The 20,017-nt window shown below is 38.4% G+C and overlaps 1 protein-coding gene across 1 annotated transcript in view; it reads left to right on the top strand.

The window, feature by feature from the left end:
- Nucleotides 1-10,846: 10,846 nt before the first annotated feature.
- The window catches only part of BMPR2 (bone morphogenetic protein receptor type 2), a 167,802-nt gene continuing 158,631 nt past the window's right edge, over nucleotides 10,847-20,017 (top strand). The window contains exon 1 of the mRNA XM_010971833.3: nucleotides 10,847-12,159. Coding sequence (XP_010970135.2) covers nucleotides 12,084-12,159 — 76 coding nt within the window. The 5' untranslated portion in view covers nucleotides 10,847-12,083. The remainder of the gene's footprint in view (nucleotides 12,160-20,017) is intronic.

The following is a 20,017-nucleotide window of genomic DNA, read 5'->3' as shown; positions in this document are numbered from 1 at the left end:
TTGCCTAGGATACAAGAATGCAAATATAGGTCATTTCTTATGATAGTGGATGATGAGAGAAGTAATACCTACTCTAGCTACCTCACGAAAGGGAGGCTCCAATGCAAAAATTGTTGTGAAAGTGCTCGTAATCAGTAAAAGTTAAGTAAATGTCACTTTACTGATTTTAAAACAAATCATATAAATCCATCCTCCAGGAACTGTTCTAGAAGTCAACCACCTTCCTCTTCCTGCTGTGACATTATTTGCAAAAATGTTTGCAGACTTCATCTGATTTTCTAAATATATCCTAGTGAGCTAGTGACTTCACTCACTGTTCTTTTCTCATTTGTTTTCCATTCAGACCTCATTAATTTTTTTTTTTTTAATTTCTCTAGCCCTAGTACTGAAATCCTCTGTGATGCAGAGATCAACATTGGCACTGTAATGGATTCATACTATTGGTTATCAGTTTCATCATCTTGGTTGCTGTAATTGTTGCATGGGATTGGATGAGAATACTACTGGCTGGCTGTTCTTTGTGAAAAATTAAGACAAGTCTGTCACCAAATAGATGATATCTCAGCAGGAGTGCAGGTACATTGTTGTTATAAGAAATTCTCCTCTTATCACAGCTCTCTCTCTTGCTTAATACACAACTTGTCTGAATAAGAGTTTTAAAGGGCACTGGTAATCTAAGCAAAGCTTACAAATTCTAGTATTTAAGGCCTAAACTTTACAGGTTAAGGTTATTTTTTCCCTTCATATATCCTAAAAGAGGTTAAGGTTTCAGACATTGTTATTGACAAACTAAAATTGTTTATAAATATGCTGATAATATCGGGTAAAGGCCCATGGAAAAGAAGTGATCCAATTTCATTATCTTGATTTTATCCTGTTCCTAAGGTTTGTAGAAAGAATAAGAGAGTTTTCCTTTAAAAAAAAAAAAAAAGTTTTCCTTTAGGAATCTGCTGCATTTCTCAATTTTTTTTTTTTTCTAAGTATTTTTATATTATTTAAAAGTCCCCTGGCAGGGGAAGGTATAGCTCAGTGGTAGAGCACCTACTTAGCATGTATGAAGTCCTGGGTTCAATCCCTAGTACCTCCATTAAAAAATAAATATACCTAATTATCTCCCCCAACAATATGAAAAAATAATAGTAAAAATTTTTAAATAAATAAAAGTACTCTGGAAAAGAAGTGAAAGTTTGAGGATTAGCAATGTAATTGTTACTGGCAAAATGCCTTTCAGGTCCCTTTCTTTTAAAAAGCTTTATTGAGACATAATTCATATAGAATACAATCACCCATTTAAAGTGGACAATTCAATAGTTTTAGAGTATTTATAAAGTTGTCCAACCATCACCACAGTCAATTTTAGAACATTTCATCATCCCCAAAAGAAACTCCTTACCCAGTACCAGTCACTCCCCATTTATTCCCAACTCCCCTTTCCCTCTAACTCCGGACAACCACTAATCTACTTTCTGTCTCCAGATTTGCCTGTTCTGGACATTTCATAATGGAGTCATACAATGTGGTCTTTTGTGACTGGCTTCTTTCATTCAACATAGTGTTGTAGAATGTATCAGTACTTCATTCCTTTTTATAGTTAAATAGCATTCCATTACATGACTGTAACATTTATTTATCCATTTATCAATTGATGGACATTTGAGTTATTTCTTCTTTATAGTTATTACAAATAGTGCTGCTATGAGCATTTGTGTGGATATGTTTTCATTTCACTTGGGTATATACCTAGGAATAAAGTTGTGTCCTACAGTACCTCTGTGTGTAACTTTTTTTTTAATTTTTTTGGCAGGGGGGAGGAAAAATTAGGTTTATTTATGTATTTATTTTTAGAGGAGGTACTGGGGACTGAGCCCAGGACCTTGTGCATGCTAAGCATGCACTCTACCACTTGAGCTATACCCTTCCTCCCAGTGTGTAACTTTTGAAGAGCTGTCAAACTACTTTCCAAAGGAGCTGCACTATTTTTACATTCCCACCCGCAATGTGTCAGGGTTCCAATTTCTTCACATCCTTAACACTTCTATGTGTCTTTTTTTTTTTTTTTAAGTCGCCTTAGTGAGTGTGGAGTGGTATCTTCTTGTGGTTATGATTTTCATTTCCCTAATGCTAATTATGTTGAGCATCTTTTCATGTTTTTAATGGTCATTTGTGTATCTTCTTTGGAGAAGTGTCTACGTAGATCTTTTGCCCATTTTAAAATTGGTTCACTTTTAATTCAGGAAATTCATTTTATATCTTAAATTAATTTGAAAATTTCTCCTGATGCTTCTCTGCTTCTTAAAAGGTATGCTTTATGTTCAGTCATTTATTCATTCAAAATAAGCACTGAATTTTTGAGGACCTTATATGTGTCAGAATTGGGCTAAATACTGAGGCTAAAGTCCCAGCCCTTAAGGAGTTCATAATCTCCTGGCTTCCTAAGGAGATAATTTGCAATACAATGCTGTAAATGCTATTGTGGATCTCACAGTAAGAGATTAAAATGGCCCAACAGTAAAACCCTTGCATGGATATAGACATGAATATTTTAACAAATGTTACAGAGGAAATACAATGGAGCCCGCGTTTTTTGCTCAAGGTGGAAAAAAGTATACAAATTATACTTCTCATCAGTCAATAGAGTTACAGAAGACACTGATCACATCAAGCATGGAGACAGCTGAGTGAGAGACTCTGCATAGAGCAGAGCTTGTAGGGCAGAGCAGCCTAGCCTCCTGGACAATAAAATTGATAGAGTCTCTATTTGAAGTGAACATTCAGAAATTACAAGTGAAGAAAGTATCACTGGTTTTGCAAATAAAAATAAAGTCATTGATCTCAGAAGCCATCTTGCATCCCAGCCAGATCTGCATTGTGCAAGAACAGAACGCAAAGGAAAATCAGTATTGGACTACACAAGATAAGGTAAAACAGAAAACGCAACCTGATTATTTGCAGCTAAGGGTTTTCACCAGTTGTATAATGAAGGGCAGATGGAAATAACTATCAGAACCATCTACATATAATCTATTTATTTATATCATTTATGGTTTGTTGCCACGTAGACATGCTTATGCTGATTACCTATGGGAGCTCTTTTACACTATGGGTTTTAGCCACTTGGTTAGTCGTTTCGCTGTCTTCATGATGTCTTACTCTAGGGAAGCAATCCCATTCCATCTAAATATATGGATCTGGTGGAACCTGCCAAGGACAGTTAAAATTCTAGGTTCTGAATGGCTTACTTACACAGTTTCTATTATACTAAGGGTTGAGAAATGATATAATACAATACATGAATGATATAATGTAATACAATAGGAGAAAAAAGAGTCACACATGCAACTGGTAATAAACTAGAGTTACTAAACAGAATATTAACATATCCAGAAGATTTAAATAAATATTAGGATATGGTGCCAGTAATAAAGTATCATCTGTGAAGTAATTTGGTTTTTGATAATATGCAGAAAGTTTGCTTAATTTTTTTGCATTTCCTGACCTTGAATATAATTTTTGTTTTGGATACTGAAGATTACTTGTTTTTTATTTTCTTTGTTCTGAACTACTATTTTGAGATAATATTTATATTTTTCTAATTAAAAATATAATACATTGTAGGAAGTAAAAATGTATAGAAAAGTATAAAGAATGAAATAAAATTTAAAATTACTCATAATCCCCTCCCTTCCCAAATCAAAATCGAGAACGATAAAAGTGGAAGAGGAATGTTATACTGCTCCAGAGTGTGGACTAAATTTTTTGGGAATATAGAAGATAAGGCAAGTAATGCTGACCTGGGAACTGGAGAATGTTTAACCTGGAAGGTAACAGTAGGCTGGGTTCTGAAAAAAGAACAGGAGATTGTCTGGAAAAGGGGAAGGAAAAGGCAAGTGAAAGAAATAATCTGTAGAAAATTATAGAGACTCCCACCTCCCCCCCCCCTTTTTTTTAAGTTAGAAGGTAAAATTTGGGAAAGGACCTGGATTGTCCAGCCAACTGCGAGAGGCTCAGTGTTTAAAGCTGAAAATAATGTAAGGACCTTTGTTCATAAAACTCTATAGGTAGAATTGTCTTTAGCATATTTTTTTTAACTTTTGTTTGTTTTGGGGGGTAATTAGGTTTATTTATTCTTAATGGAGATATTGGGGACTGAACCCAGGACCTTGTACATGCTAGGCAAGGACTCTACCACTGCACTATAATCTCTTTCAGGATTGTCTTTAGTTATACTAAGTGAGGTAATGAGCAACTGGAAATGGGATGTTGATTCTTAGCCTTTTGAGTAGAAAATTGTTACTTAGCCTAATTAACCCACCAGACTTCCCCCTCCTTTCCCATTTTTTTCTATTTCTAAAGTTTTGTGGCCAAGAGAAAAAAAAAATCCTTATTGGGAGATATAGGAAGGCAGGACAATGGCAAATAAGATTTCTTACAGATGTTCTACATAAAAACTTGGCAAACAGAATGCATATGAGTAATCCTTAGCTGTGAAACCATTCTAGTAATAGTTTGTGTTGGGTGCATTTTCTTAAGGGCATTTATTTTTGGTATGTGGAAAAATTATTCTGTAATATTTAAAAGAGGGGGGAAAATCCACAAGTTTGGCAGTTCCACTTTATATTTCTGCTTTTTCTGGATAGTTGCTGATATACTCTGAAAAAACTGATGAATATGAGAACTATATATTGGCAAACAATCCCCCCAAGAGAAATGAGTTAGCCAGTAGAAGGCAATGATGGTTTTGAAGCAGAAGAATATTAAAGATGCCAGAGATACTGTAAGCCTCATGCTGAAAGAAATAGGGATGTGCCCTGAGAGCAGCCCATGACAGCCTTCTTTTAAATTCTTATTTTTATAACTTGAAATTTCAAATTTTTATAATTTGAAACTTGAATTTCTCTCCATGAAAAAGAATGTGTGGTCATCTTGCATTTTGAACATTTTTGAGACCAAATTTAGACAAAGATTTTATCCTAAATTTGTTGTATGATTTGATTTCCTACTGCAAAAGAGGTTTTAAAAATGATCTTTTAGTTGAAGGGAAAAGGAATACATTCAAGTGGAAGAGGTTCAAATTTTAAATAATGATCAGTTTTGTGTTTGGAAAATAAAAACTTCACATTTTAGCTCTAAATATCAAATCAGTTTTAACTAGGGAAATTCAAGATTAACAAAGAAGAAAGTACGTTTTGATGTGGATATCTCTGTGTTTCAGGGGCATCTAAAAAGGATGAATATGTACTTATCCGGCACAGGGAGAAGATTGTGAGGATGGGTATTACAGTAGCTTCAGCTGCTCTTGAAATTATTTGTGTAATTTCTGCAAGCAGATAATCTAGTGCAGTTATTTGGAGGTCATTATGAAAGGCCAGACAAATACTTATCAAAAGCCAGAAAAACTTGAATGCAAGGCCATAAAACCGTCTTGTTTTCTAACTTCAGTGCATTTCAAATGCTTATGCAACAGCCTCAGCATCTAAGTGAGAAAATGTTGACATTCCTAATAACTGGAAAAAGTATTGAAAAAGTATCAAACATTTGTAGAATGTGCAGTAGGAAAGGAATATTCATTATGATTTTTTTCTAATCCTTGATATAAATAAGCGTTTGCAGGATCAAATACTTTCGCCTTGTTTTGTGTCCTCAGTTGGATGGCTTTTCACTTCAGTTACTATTTCTTGAATATTTTTTGAGTATGTGGTACCATGCATATGATTTGGTCACTGCTGTCCAATATTATAAATCTTTCTGGGGAAATAAGATTTTCACACATTAAATAATAATACATGAAAGAATTAGAGAGAAATATCTTATGCTTTTAATACTTCATTAACATTAGAGGACTATGATATGCTCATGATATTGAGATAGCTTTTAAAAATTAGTATTGATCAAGCATTTGTATAAAGTTATACACCCAAAAGGAATTAAATAAATGCTTGTTGATTGATTAGTAATTTTCATAAGTCACCATATTTCTGAATAAGTTGTAAGGTATAATTCAGAATTTTCTGGGCATCATAAAGGGCAAATTGTATACACTGATCACATATTAGGATATAAGTGCAAAAATCTCTTGCTTCCCCATTCTGGCTATGAACAGAGGGAATCATGACATCTAAGAAAAAGTAAAACAATGATTTCTTTTCTATAAAACTGTATAACTCAAGACTCAAAATTACACAAATAGTTCCAACTATTCCATGAAATAATTTTTTAAAAAGAATTACATTTTCACTAATATAAAATAATATACTGTAGAAAGGCTTTCTCTCAAATATTTCTGTTTTCAACTTACATCACTTAGGGTAAAAGTGAAAATTGTCATTATATAATTTTCTTCAAAGGAAACTATAAATGAAAAAACAACCTATGGAATGGGAGAAAATATTTGCAACAACACAACTGACAAGGGCTTAATTTCCAGAATATAAAACAGTTCATACAACTTAATAACAAAAAAAAAACAACAACTCAATCCAAAAATGGGCAGAAGACCTAAACAAACATTTCTCCAATGAAGACACACAAATGGCCTATAGGAACATGAAAGGATGCTCAATATCACTAATTATCAGAGAAATGTAAGCAAAACTACAGTGGAGTATCACCTCACATCAGTCAGAATGGCCATCATTAAAAAGTCCACAAAGTCTTACGCTGATGTTGCCTATTATTTAGTTACTTTATCTGTTGGAAGTAACACGTGTTATACTACTCTATATAGGCTAGATTATGCTCAATAACTACTCTGTAGTCACCATAGCTTACTATAAAGGTGTATTTTTCATTCAAGATACATGTCCAGTGTAGGTTCATATGGGGTTCTGCTGAGCTTTCAGGGACCCAAGCTAATGGAAGCTGCACCATCTTGTGGGTGTATTACCTGGAGTACTTAGAGCTTCTTGGTTGTTGTGGCAAGAAAAGATAGCTGGAGTGTCATACTGGCTCTTCTGTGTTTTGGCTGGAAATGACACACATTACCTCTACTACAGCTTCACAAAGAAGCTGGAAATATTGAGGAGCAGATGATATGTTTATGGAGCACCAGGTATCTGCCACACATGTCCAAGTAGCCACACTTCCTATACAGGTCCTAACAGGACAATTTTCTGTTGTCCACACTCTGAACAAGAGAGACTTAAGTTTGCTTTTAGGTCCGGAGGATGTCAAGGAGGGGTCAGCCTTCAATCTTATTTTCTTTGTGCTTCACATCTGGGATTTCCCCTCTCCCTACAATTACAACTGAATCTTCCAAAATGAGATTATGCCATGTCCTATTCCTCAATTTAATCCTAAAGATTAAATCCTGAAGTTTCTAAGCAGCTTTCTTTCTTTCTTCCCTTTTTTAAATGGAGGTACCAGGACCTCATGCATGCTAAGCATGTGGTCTACCACTGAGCTATACTCACCCTCCACTAGGCAGCTTTAAGTTGCCTTGTGTTACTGGACCCTGAAGGATGTTCTCGTGCTAACTTCTGGGCATCTGTATTGTTTTTATTCTAGAGTTAAAATTTTTTCTTATATTTTTCTTTGAGACCACCACTTCATGATGATAAGGTTTGTTCTTAAAAATTATGCAGTCTCTCTGAGCCCAGGTAACTTCCATCTGTCGACTTTTGTATAAAAGGGGTTCTGCCTTTGTCATTGTTTCAGTCCTTGTTCTAAAAATCTGCTTAGTCCTCCCAGTTCCCTCCTAAAACTAGGGTCTTGCAAGAAGACTTTTGCAAGTCTTCCACCTCAGAGGAAAGATATAATCCCTGAGGGGCCATACCATATAGTGAAGATCGATCAGTCTTGCAGACGCTGTTGGTTTGTCCACCTGGATTCCTCTGTTGCTCCCCTCATTTCCCAGTTTATTACTGCAGAGTTTTCTCCGTGTATTAGAGGATCCTTCTGTACTACTCGTTGGGCTTTTGGTGATTAGAGTGCTAGGGATTAACTTCCTTTTGGACACCATAGTAGTTATTAGGGTTGTTTACAACTTTTCGTGTTTTCTTCCTCCTAGTAATGTGGGATTTAATTATGTTTCCCTTTTCTCTTGAGGTTAGGTTTGGTCATGTGACTTCTTTGACCAATAAAATGTGAGTGGAAGTAAAACATATTGCTTCTCGGTAGAAGCATTTTAATGGCTAGAACAAGACACTGCAGCACTAGCAATTAAATTTTATGATCCCTATTGTGGCAATCTTGAAAGCATGTATCTCAGTGAAGCCTCCATCAGTCTGGGGACCTCAGTGACTACAATGAGCAGAGTCCATGTAGTGGATGTTATGCTGAGTTCTCCAGGTCCACCCTTTAGGACTGGTACACAACCTCTCCCAACTGCTGGAAATATTGGTGGCTGACAGCTCTCAACTGGGTCCCTCTCTGGGGGTTGCTCTTGGCTAAAGAGAGCCTTCTCACCGAAGGTGACCATCCTTCCCTGGGTGCAGCCCATATCCAATGACAAGTTGATGTGAGGGTATAAAGATCCAGTCCCCTGCCTCAATTTAGGGCAATGTTAAAGGGCCATCCCAGCTCCAGAGCTCCCTGCAGAACTGGCTGAAGTCTCAGTTGAAACTGTGCTGCAGTTCAACCTCTCCCTCTGCCTGATTTTGTGACCCACAGTCTCCAGAGATTGTTCTTGATAGTGGAACCCAGTAACCTCCTGCATGCAAATCTCAGAGTATCAGAGTCTGTTTTCCAGTGAACCCCATTTGTGGTAGGCGTGACTTGTATTAAATATGTAACATGTGTGAAAAATAAATCTTTGTTGCAATAAGCTGCTGAGATGTTTGTTACAACCCAGTTTATCCTGACTAGTACAGGTAACAAACCTTGTCTGCCCTGCCAAGCCTTTGTTCTTACCTGAGTTTGGCTTGTCTGTCTTGCCTTAGTTGACAGATTGATTGCCAAGTTCTAGTTCTTCTCTGATGTTCTTTCTCATAGTGAGTGAACAACCATGTCCCAAGTGAGATATTACAAGAAACAACAGAAAAGGGAAGAGGGTTGCCTATCTATTTGTCTACTAATTATTCATACCAAGTTGGTGGCATAGTTTTTTTCCATGTGAATTTCCTAGGACTCTTTTGTCTTTTCTATATAATTTATCATATATTTATAGTATGTGTAAGGGTACTTATTGTTTCTTAGGAAATTATTTATGCAAGTAAAAATAGGATAATCAAGTTCTTAATCCCAATTTGAGAAAGAAAAACAGTATACTACCAATTAATAAACTTTCTACACCTCTAACGTACTTAAAATCCTATTGCTCTGAGTGCTAAATCTTATGTCTTGAAAGTAAAATGGTAAAACAATACAAATTTCTTATTTTAGGCCTTTTGGGCAAACACACACACTGTAATAAAGCTAGTAAACCAGAGCAAATGCTCCTTCTAATTTTTTTTCCTTTTAAGGTATTTTATCATATAGAAAACATTTTCTCTGCCTTAAGGGTAAACAGTGTAAGACTATTTATACTAAAGAGTCTGAGAATACTAAACTGTATTATAGAAGATATTTAGTATGATAACAGCAACTAGCCTAAGTAATGTGGAGATTTATTTACATCAAATTCAGGTAAAGAGATAAAAGGGGACTTGAACAAGCAAGCAAAGAGTATGACTTCAGGAGTGTATCTTTGGAACTGCCCTTAGACACAATGAAAGACCAGCAAAACCAACCTTTAGAATAACCCTTCTGCTTAGTAGAAGGGAAGGCTAGACTTCACTTCCAAGATCGCCCTCCCACGCAGATTTTCCACCTCGCATTTAAGAATTAAACACGGACTTCTGATCATGGCGCCACGCACGTCACCTTCTCGTCTTTCCCCCAGCAAAATCCCATTCAAGTCGACCTGACCCCTCAGGGGTATGTAAGAGCTGCAGGGCGGGGAGAGGACTCTCTTCCCCAATCCTGGTTGCCCGGGTTTTTGCGATTCAAAGAAACCTACTAAACAAATCCTTTCCAGATTCAAGGAAGCTTCAGTGCCAGCAAGACCTGCTTTTTCCCTTGGGTGAAAAGACCCGATCCCACTCTTTACACCGAGGCAGCAACTCTTCACCGCAATTTTCCTTTCAAATGCCCTAAAAAACTCCTAAAGACCCCAGCCTTTGTGAATAAAGGCCCACCCTCGAAGTGGAAACCTCGCTGCATAGACAGATATGCACAGACAGCAGGACAGCGAATAGAATTGTAAAAGAAAGGGTTCTTTCTGGCTTCGCATCCTTTCAAATGTTTAATATTCCTGTTAGCTAAGAAGAGCTACGGTAATGGGTGCTTGAGGGAAGCAGGACACCGATTAGAGGGTAAATACCAATTTAGGGGTGGTCTTTCCAATTCCGGCTTTTGTTTTAGTGAGTGAGGGTAGACTGAGGAGGCCAAGGTCTCCGGTTCTGGGAAAGGCGGGTCTGTCCAGGTTCTTTGGGCTTAAGGAGAGGCAGGCTCCGGCTCCAATAAACAAAGGGGGCAGTTTTGCCCCTCGAGGCTTTACTCTAGGAGTCCCAGAGGGGAAATCAGAGGCTAAATCACCGAGAAGAGTTTGCCAAAGGCTGGACAATAGATGCGGTCGCCTTCTCTTAAACACACACAGAAATCCCAAGCGTGCTCGTATGGAAGGGGTGTGTGTGTGCGTATGTGAAGGAGAAAGATCACTGCTGCCCATCGCGGGCTGCCGGCCCCGCCTTGCCCTCGCCCTCAGCTGCTCCAGGGAGGCACGCAGCTCCAGGGCCCCGGAGTCCGCCTCAGCTAGCCGGGGATCGAGGGGCGGGGCCGGGCGGGGCCGCGAGCACGCAGGCGCGGTGCCGGGCTGGTCGCGCAGCCGCCGCCGCCGCCGCCGCCGCCGCCGCCCGCGCTGCACCACGGGCCTGAGACAGACTGGGCCGGGAAGAGCCGGAGACTGAGGAGGAGGTGGAGGCGGCGGCGGAGGCGGGGCGACTCCGGTGACCGGGAGCGCCGCAGACTGGCAGCTGCGGCGACTCCCCTCTTTGTGTCTGGTCTGCTAGGAGCCACTGGAAGTGCTTCCCGGAGGGGCGCGGGGTGTTTCGCCGCCTGGTTGCCCACCCCCCTCCTCAGCCACCTACATCCGCCCTCCCGCCGCCCCCCGCCCTCAGCTCACAACGCCCGAGCTCCGCCCGGAGCCTAGAGCTGCGGGAAAACGAGGCGGCAGCGGCGGCTTCCTCGGGGCGGTTGTGATTCCCTCACTGGAGCCATTGACGGAGAAGACGAGGCTTTCACGGTGGAGTCTACCTCAGGCAAGATGGAGCGGCAGCAATAAAAAAAAAAGGGAGAGAAAGGGAGAGGAGAGCACTCGGGAGGGCCAGAAAGGGCAGCCTCCCCTTACCTCCCTCCGCCCGCTGTCTCGGGGAGCTCGGGGCCCAGCCCGCCGACCCCTCCCCTCCCCTCCCCTCCCCCGCCTCCCACCGCCCCTCAGCCCCCCAACCGGGACCTGCCGGACCCTCGCAGGATTGTTCCGCGAAGGTGTGCAGGCGGTGGGTTCGTCCATGGAGGCAGGCACCTTTTTCGATCCAGTCGAGGAAGAGGATTTGCTGTGCTCGAAATCGGAGTAAAGGAAGCACCGAAGCGAAACTTAAAAGGAATCCTGCCCTCCCGGAGCCACGGGCGATGCGCTTCGGGCCGCAGGGCGCCGCCGCCTCCGCCCGCCCGGCTTCGCCCTTCCCGGCAGTCGGGAACTTGTTCTGATGCTCGGCACCCCCGTCGAGTCCCCGCTCCCCAACCCTCGGCATCCTGGATATGTTTTCTCCCAGACCTGGATATTTTTTTGATATCGTGAAACTACGAGGGAAATAACTGCGGGGCTTTCTTCCTGTCTCCCTGCTTCTCCCCACAGACATGCCTTCAGTTTGGGGGGCCAAAGCGAATGAACCCCCCCGGCCGCGAGGGAGAGAAGTGAAGGGAGTTTCTGCGGCGGAATGAAAGCTCTGCAGCTCGGTCCTCTCATGTGCTATTTGTCCTTTCAAACTGCATTGTAATACGGGCCAGATAAGTCAGACGAGAGAGGAGACTAGCCTCCTGGCTGGATTTCTCCGCCCGTGTTTACTTTCCATATTTCTTTGCTCTCCTGCTTCTCGGCTGGCCCAGGGATGACTTCGTCGCTGCAGCGGCCCCGGCGGGTGCCCTCGCTACTGTGGACCGTCCTGCTGGTCAGCGCTGCGGCGGGTGAGTAGCTCCGGGCGGCGTGTCGGGGCCACTTCCCCTGTGGGTGGCGAGGGTGGGAGCCCGCAGAGGCCGAGGCCTGCGCTCGCCCTTGGCGACGCGTCCCCCGATCGCCCTGTACCTGCGCGCATTTCCCAGGCCTTCCAGGGAAATAACCTTTCACATTTTTGTGTAGTTTTGGATCCCAACTCGTCGTATTCCCCACCCCCCACACCCCCCACGTGTGTGTGGGGGAAAGACATATTGGGTGTGGTATCTTGACATTTTTAGCTGTGAGGTAATGCAAGGATTAAAAATATTTTAATCACCAGTGAACAGTGTCTATTATGAGATCTTTGGAAGGAGAGCTGTAGATTTTTTTTTTAATATAAAGAAGTGGATTTGGCTTAGAGTAAAAAGAGCATCAACTATGTAACATACACTTGAACCTTATTTTTAGATTTAGATCACTCTATGGGAATCCATGTTACTTTCATTATTCCAAAGTGTTCCCGAATGAATTGGATTAATGTCGAGGAAGCCAGTACTGTGAGAGTCTTAGTGCATTGTATAATACTGTTTATTATTATCATTAGCCTGATTTTGTTCCAAAATATTTTATTGTATTTCCATTTTTTCTTCAATCTGGACATTCGTTTTTTGTATGCTTTTGGAATTACTGTTGGGCTTATAAGTATTTTCGGTAACTTTTTATTTAGTCATCTGATATCTCTTGGCTTTCCTGTCATTGAGACAACTTTGACCTCACTTCAGACTTCTAGGAGATTTGAGTCCTGAAAGTTCTTTTGACATTTTACTGAAACTTAAAGGGAAATGGTAGTCATCATTTCCTTAGGATATTTTGTTTTTAGTTCTCAGGCACCTTAGGAAAAACCTCATGTTCCGTTTGCAATTATTTTTCAAGAAGTCTTTTGGCGACTTGCTTTTAGAAATTTTCGGGAATGAATTGTACATATACTTGTTAAATTTGGTTTGTAATGGCCAGATAGATTATGCATTTAAAAACGAAGAAAAAACATTAACACCTTTCCAATTACTTTTTTTTAGTAACTGTAGTTTTTCAGTATATTTCTCATTGCTATGTTAGGTTGCTTGCTTATTTCCATTTAAAAAGTCTGTATTGGGAAAATATTGAAAGAAAATTTGAACTTTCCTTTTGTGCTTTTGATATTGTTGATGTCTATGTTATGGTTGCGTTAAAATAGTTTGAATTCTGAATTCAGTGTGTTTTGACACTGGTATTTTAATATTCTTAATCATCAATTCTTTTTGGGGTAAAAATGAATGATTTTTGTCTAGATATCTTTATATTGTGTTAACTATTTAAATTCTCTAGTCATGAGCTGTGTGGTTCCTGTAAAATCTGAAGAGAGTAAAAGGCCTTAAGCTTAAGCATTCTAAGAGCAGAAATCTCAGAGCATAGACTTTTTAATGTCGTTTGTAATTCTTGACCTTAGAATGTAGATTCTCATTTATAGTTGACGGGCTTATCATTTTGGATCAGAATTGATAAAAGAGAAAAAACATTGATTTAAAAATAAACTTAATTTCTATTTGGTAAATAAAATACTAGAATAATGACCCTTAAAAGAGATGTATTAAAGTAATCACTGCTTAAAAGTAGTTTTAGTCATCTTTTTTCTTTAGTATTATGTAGCACCAGATGCCAAAATTTGTGAAGCTGGATTTCAGAGCTATAACAATACTATTAATAGTATTTATTGAGTGTTGCTATGCGCACTTTTTCATTTGATCCTCATATATTTTCTTATTTGATCCTCGTGACAATTCTTTACTCTAGGTTCAATTATGTTCCTTTTATAGAGAGAGCGAGTGAAGTACAGAGAATTTAAATAACTCGCCACACAGTCAGTAAATTGTGGAGCCAGGATTACAGCCTGCACCCGTACCTACCACATTAATGATGGCAACAACTTCTCTAATTGGGAACTTGAGGTAGAGTTAGTGCCTTCACCAGATCAGCCTTTGAAAAGAAGTAGGGACACTTGACAGGATCTTGGTACAGCATTAGTTATGCAAATGTCATGGTTCTAAATGTGTAAAACTTTGCTTTGCTTAATATTGGAGTGGCTAGTGCAGTTTCATTAAGTGCTAGGTGACTAGATATAGAGCCTGTGTAGATTTGGAGTATAGAGATGCAGTGATGTAGCTAGCAGGTGCAGATAGTGCAGCTGAACAGGAAAAAAATACTGAAGACTGACTGATACCCCATCCCTCTTTGGGGTCATGGATAAACCCTCTATTTCTTTTGAGTCCCTCTTTTCCACTTACTCTATCTAGTTCTTGGATTCCTTAATTCTATGAACAGTTAGTATGCAAAAATTAGAATTTATGAAGAATATGATGTGCTTGTTCGGTTTATAAATGAATTCTTAATTTTAATAAAAGGATAATACAATGTAATATTTATTTAAAGATCAGCTTCTGTTAAAAAAATTTTTTTTTAAGTTGCCGCACTTTTTATTTAGGTTGTAATGGTTACAGATAACATCTAACCTTATATCCTGCCCCATCCTATGCAGCCCACTGAGCAGACTGAGCTACCCTCTCCCACCAGTCTTAGTTCTTGTTTTCCTCCTACATGTCATCCGTGGTGGCCTGCGAGGCCAGGGAGCCCATGGTATTTCGAATGGCCTCATTATTAGGATCCATGTGTGAAAGTTTCTCCAGGACACTCTGAAGGAACTCAGGGTCCTATATCATGTCATAATCCTCTTTCTCCTTGGCTGGCTCAGATGTGTCCATGGCTGAACTGGCACCAATATCAGCTGATTCTGCTGAGTCGGTGTCATCTGATTCTTCCTGCATTTGAAATAATTCACTTGACTGTATTTCAGTTTTACATACATCTCTTAAGGAGCACACACATTGTCTAAAGTAAGACTTACCTCTTTGTTCTTGAGCAGTTGGTAAATATTGTTGAGGAACTAGAAATTTAGTTTAGTTTTTTTTTTTTTTAATGTTGAGAATCTCAAGATGTAGGCACTGCAGGAGCACCTGTGGTTCTTGATAAAATGCATATTTCTGGCCCAGCAGTCTAGATGTACTGAATGAGTATCTCTGGGACTATATATATTTTTAAAACTTGAAGCCCAAAAGATTCTGTATTCAGACTTTTTTTTTTTTTAAACGAAAGCACATGTTTTGCTTGTATTGTTTGTATTCCGACAGGGAGGCAATTAGATTTCTTCATTGATTTCTGCTTGGAGGCCTGGGGATTGAACCTGGGACCTCCTGCGTGCTGAGCATGCGCTCTACCAATTGAGCTATACCCTCCCCCGAAGCCCAAAGATTCTGATTCAGTGTTGAGAACCGCTGCTTTATGTAATCAGTCTTGATTGTTTAGATTTCTTAAATATTGTGATTCAATCAGTTTTGCTGCATAATAACTGACAACCACAGAATTATAGTAGCATTCAACAGTGAGCAGTTATTTTGCTCCACTTCTCCCATTCAGGTGCCCAGGCTGGAGGGAATGGTAACATCTCTGTGAGGGAAGCTCATCTCATGGCAGTGATGGCAGAAGCACAAGAGGACAAGCCCAATCCCACCAATTTCTAGACTCTGCTCTTCTAACATCCCTTTGGCCTAGCCCAAAGACAAGGGGTAGTGCAGTATACTTTGCCTGTATCGAGGCCATGGTTAATATATGGATGTATGATACTTTTGCTGGGAAATGAAGAATTAGGACTTTCAATTGAAGATATAGTCCAGGAGGGAAACTTCTCTTACCATTCTAACAGGGGCAAGCTCTTGATTAGGCCTTTGCATAAAAATTATACCAACTTTGGTCTGCACAAAAGCTATCCTGGCATGTGGGTTGCTCTCATGGTGGTATTGGTGTTGGTGTACGTGTGAAACATGGGGTGGGGGATGTTTATTCCAGCTTTTCTTCATGAAAGGCCAACTTTCTTAACAGTGAAAGAGAAGAAATTGAATATGGTCTCTATCGGGTAAATTCTAACTATAGAAGGTACAGAGTGAAGTCAGTAAAATTCAGTTGTTTTTGTAACTGTCCATACCACTTATTTCAGCACTTGCTCATGTATTGCCTTGCTGTTAAATATTAGTTTTGTGTATTTGCCTGTCCTCCCAACCTGATAATTGCTTCTACAGGACAGGGTTCATGTCTTAAATTGTTTTGTAATTAAGAGTTTAAGAAATACTAAATGAATGAATAGTAGAAGGGAATTGGACCCAGTAAGTATTGTAAGATTGTTCAATACATCAAATGTTTTAGTAATTTATTCTTTGTTTGTCCCAGTTCTTTCAACTATAAAGTAGTTTAAATGTTGTAGTAGGAAGACCACTGTCTTGAGTTAATGAGACCTGGATTCTATGTGATTCTAGGCAAATAGATTATTTAACATAGTTTTCTCAGTTGTGATATTATGGACCAAATTATGTTTGAAAAGCAGATTCCTGGACACTATTCCAGACCCACTTAATATGAGTATCTGGACAGTGAGTTTGGGAATTTACATTTTAAACAAGTATCTCCCAGGTAAATTTTATGTACCCTAAAGTTTGAGAACTACTGGATCCAAGAGTCCTTTTAACTCTTAGAATTTACTTTATTTGTTTGTTTACTTTTTGTGCTAAGTATAACCTGTTCTGGATCATCTATTCAGTCAACATTGATATGAAACATTTCTTATTTTATGCTGTAAATAATTACCCAAAACCTTTTTCTTAAAACTTGCACAAAAAATTTTTTTCTGTCTATTCTTTGTCTTAAAGGTGCTTATGTTATTTAACGAAAAGTGCTTTGCTCACCCAGTGTTGTATTATGTTTATTTAATTTGTGCTTTTATTTTGGCTATGTCATTATCCTTTTCCTTCTGCCTAAAAGAAAAATTACTTGTTAGTAGAAAGTGGTTTTCTTTTACTGTTGATGAAGTTAGTTAGTTAGTTAGTTGATTGATCGATCAATCGATTGATTGATTGAAGTACAGTCAATTACAGTGTATCAATTTCTGGTATACAGCACAATGTCCCAGTCATGCATATACATACATATATTCATTTTCATATATTTTTTTATTAAAGGTTATTACAAGATATATTGATGAAGTATAAAAGAATTAGTGCTAAACTAAATTAGACTAGATAACATTGTTTGAGAACTGTTGATGAGAACTGCAGATGAAGTATAGATAAAAGAATTAGTGCTACAGACATTATAATTAGATGAAGATAATTTGTATCTCCTATTAGACAATGCTTTCTATTGAAGACAGGACTTACTTCATTCAGCTTTCTGTATCCAGCCCCTGTAACAGTGCTCAGCATTTGATTTGTGGTCCATAATTTATTTTAGTTTAAATAGTCAGGTGACCACAGAACAACTGATTAAACAATAAAGTACTCAAAATTAGCAATTTGAGAGAAATATATTCATTGATGACTTACATAGGATTTAGTTCAGTTTCAGCGTTTTCTCCAATTTTTATCCATGCTTTACAATACCCAAGTAAGATAGGGATCAATTCATGCTAGAAGAAACTCAAGGAAGATAGAGAGTTAGAGTAAAATCTTTATTCTTAGCAAGCGTTCTTGATGAACCATCAGCTCCTCCATCTGAAAAAGTGTGCGGTTCTTGGGCACCATGCTAACTTACGCTTTGCATCATCTCAGCATGCAAACAAGGGCTTTTCCAGAAAACAACTTCACTCAGCATTTGAGCAGTGTCACAAAGAAAAGCTGATCATAGAAAAAATGAATAGAATTCACTTCCTGAATGTTGAACCTGCTCTTATTTTGTATTGACTTTTATTTCCCTAAATAGAAGGGCTTCCCATATGTCATTTACGTATTTCATCAGAACAAGAAATATCTGCTGACTAGAACTGTGATTATATTTTCTTTTCCTCAACATGATCAAAAATATTTAAACCTGTGTATGGGTTCTTTTCTAAGTACTGTACATAACAAGTTAAGAAATCACAGAAAATCATTTAAGCATTTATAGTGTCTATAAATAATAGCAATATTTAACATTTAGGACTGTTATAAATGTCATTTATATTTTCTCAACTAAACATTATTAAAGCTCTTTTGGTTAAAAGAAAAGAATTAGTGCTAAACTAAATTAGACTAACACTGTTTTGGTTTCAGTTACAAATTAATATTCCTTGGAGTCCTCCAGGTCAGTAAATTGCATATATTAAATTTCTGTCCACGAAAGAAGAATTATATTCTGATTTATCTGCTGGAAGAAATTAAATATGAGTGTTATGATATCTAAGAATTCATGAATTTTGACCGTCTCGCATAGCACTCACACATGTTGAAGAGACTCTTATTTCCCCCTTATAGTTAAATGATCTACTCTTTGAATCCTTTCTAGAGGCAATGAAGATGACATTGTGATGATACCACTTATGTGTGGAATCTAAAAAAAAAAAAGACAAACAAACTTATTTACAAAACAGAAACAGACTCACAGACATAGAAAACAAACTTATGGTTATGGTAGGAGGAAGGGGATGGCAAGGGATAAGTTGGCAGTTCTAGATTTGCAGATACTAACTAATATACATAAAATAGATAAATAACAAGTTTATACTGTTAGCACAGGGAACTATATTCAATATCTTGCAGTAATGTATGGTGAAAAAATATGAAAACAAATACATGTATGTTCCTATATGACTGAAGTATTGTGCTGTACACTAGAAATTGATACAACATTGTAAACTAACTGTACTTCAATTAAAAAAATTTAAAAAAGGAAAAAAGATGACTTTGTAGAATCTTGAATACAATAGACTTAATTCGTTTTTGTTTTTTAAACTTTTTATTTGTCTATGAGATGGATATTGACAGCTAAGATTACAAGAATACATACATAATTTATGTATACTCTATGTGAGGTTAAAAATAAGCCTGTAAATAAATGACATGAACATTTTGGAATATATTGCCTTAACAGAAATATTAGAACATAACATTTATTGCTTGCTCTTAATTGCGCTTAATATAATAATTGTTTGACGGTAAGTATTTTGTTTTAGACACAGTTTCTGTTCCAGTATGCACCCATGGGAGCAGCAAGAAGGATATGGGGGCTTTAATAGGACAGGTAACATGGAAATAGAATTAAAATGTCCAGTCAACAAACATTTATTAGTGCTTCCTTTGTGCAAGTTTCTTTTCTATATGTTGGTGGATTCAAGGAAAAATAAGAAAGACTGCCTCTTCTCCTCACAACTATCCCATGCCATAGCCTGTATCACTTTGTGAAGGAGAATTAGATCTCATACTGTTTGAAGCAAGGGTAGCTATTTTGCAAACCTTTAGCAGTCTTTTTTTTCTCTCTGCATATAGGTATGTAGGTATTCTATAACACAGGAAAAGAGACCGTGTTCTAGTGTCTTCTGGCTGATCTCCACCCTCCTTTTATCTTTCTTTTCTGCCAGCCTTCTTGAAAGAACAGAGAACACTTCTTGATTTCCATATCCTCAACTCCTTACTTGCCACCCTCGCCCCACATGTATATTAGGTTAGCAGTGACTTTGTAATTGCCAAATCTAGACACTTTTCAATCTTGTTCTCTTTGACTTTTCTTCTGAATTTGGCCGTTTTGATCATACCTTCGTTGAAACTGTCCTCTTCTCACTTCAGTGACTTTGCATTTCCTTGGTTCTGTATCTTCTTTCCTTCCCCCTTTTTATAAAATATCCCTTTGATTGACTTGAGTACATGTTACTCTTATTGCTCCTCCTCTTCCTTGTTTATTTCATTTTACTGCCTCTCCCAGGCTTTAATTATCCCTGAAAGTAGATGATTTCTAAGTTAGACAGACAACCAGACTTTGAAACTAGAAAGATTTGAGTTC

This window comes from Camelus bactrianus, chromosome 5, assembly GCF_048773025.1.
Source record: "Camelus bactrianus isolate YW-2024 breed Bactrian camel chromosome 5, ASM4877302v1, whole genome shotgun sequence".
NCBI classification, from domain to species: Eukaryota; Metazoa; Chordata; class Mammalia; order Artiodactyla; family Camelidae; genus Camelus; species Camelus bactrianus.
This window is presented reverse-complemented; position numbering and strand designations above follow the sequence as displayed.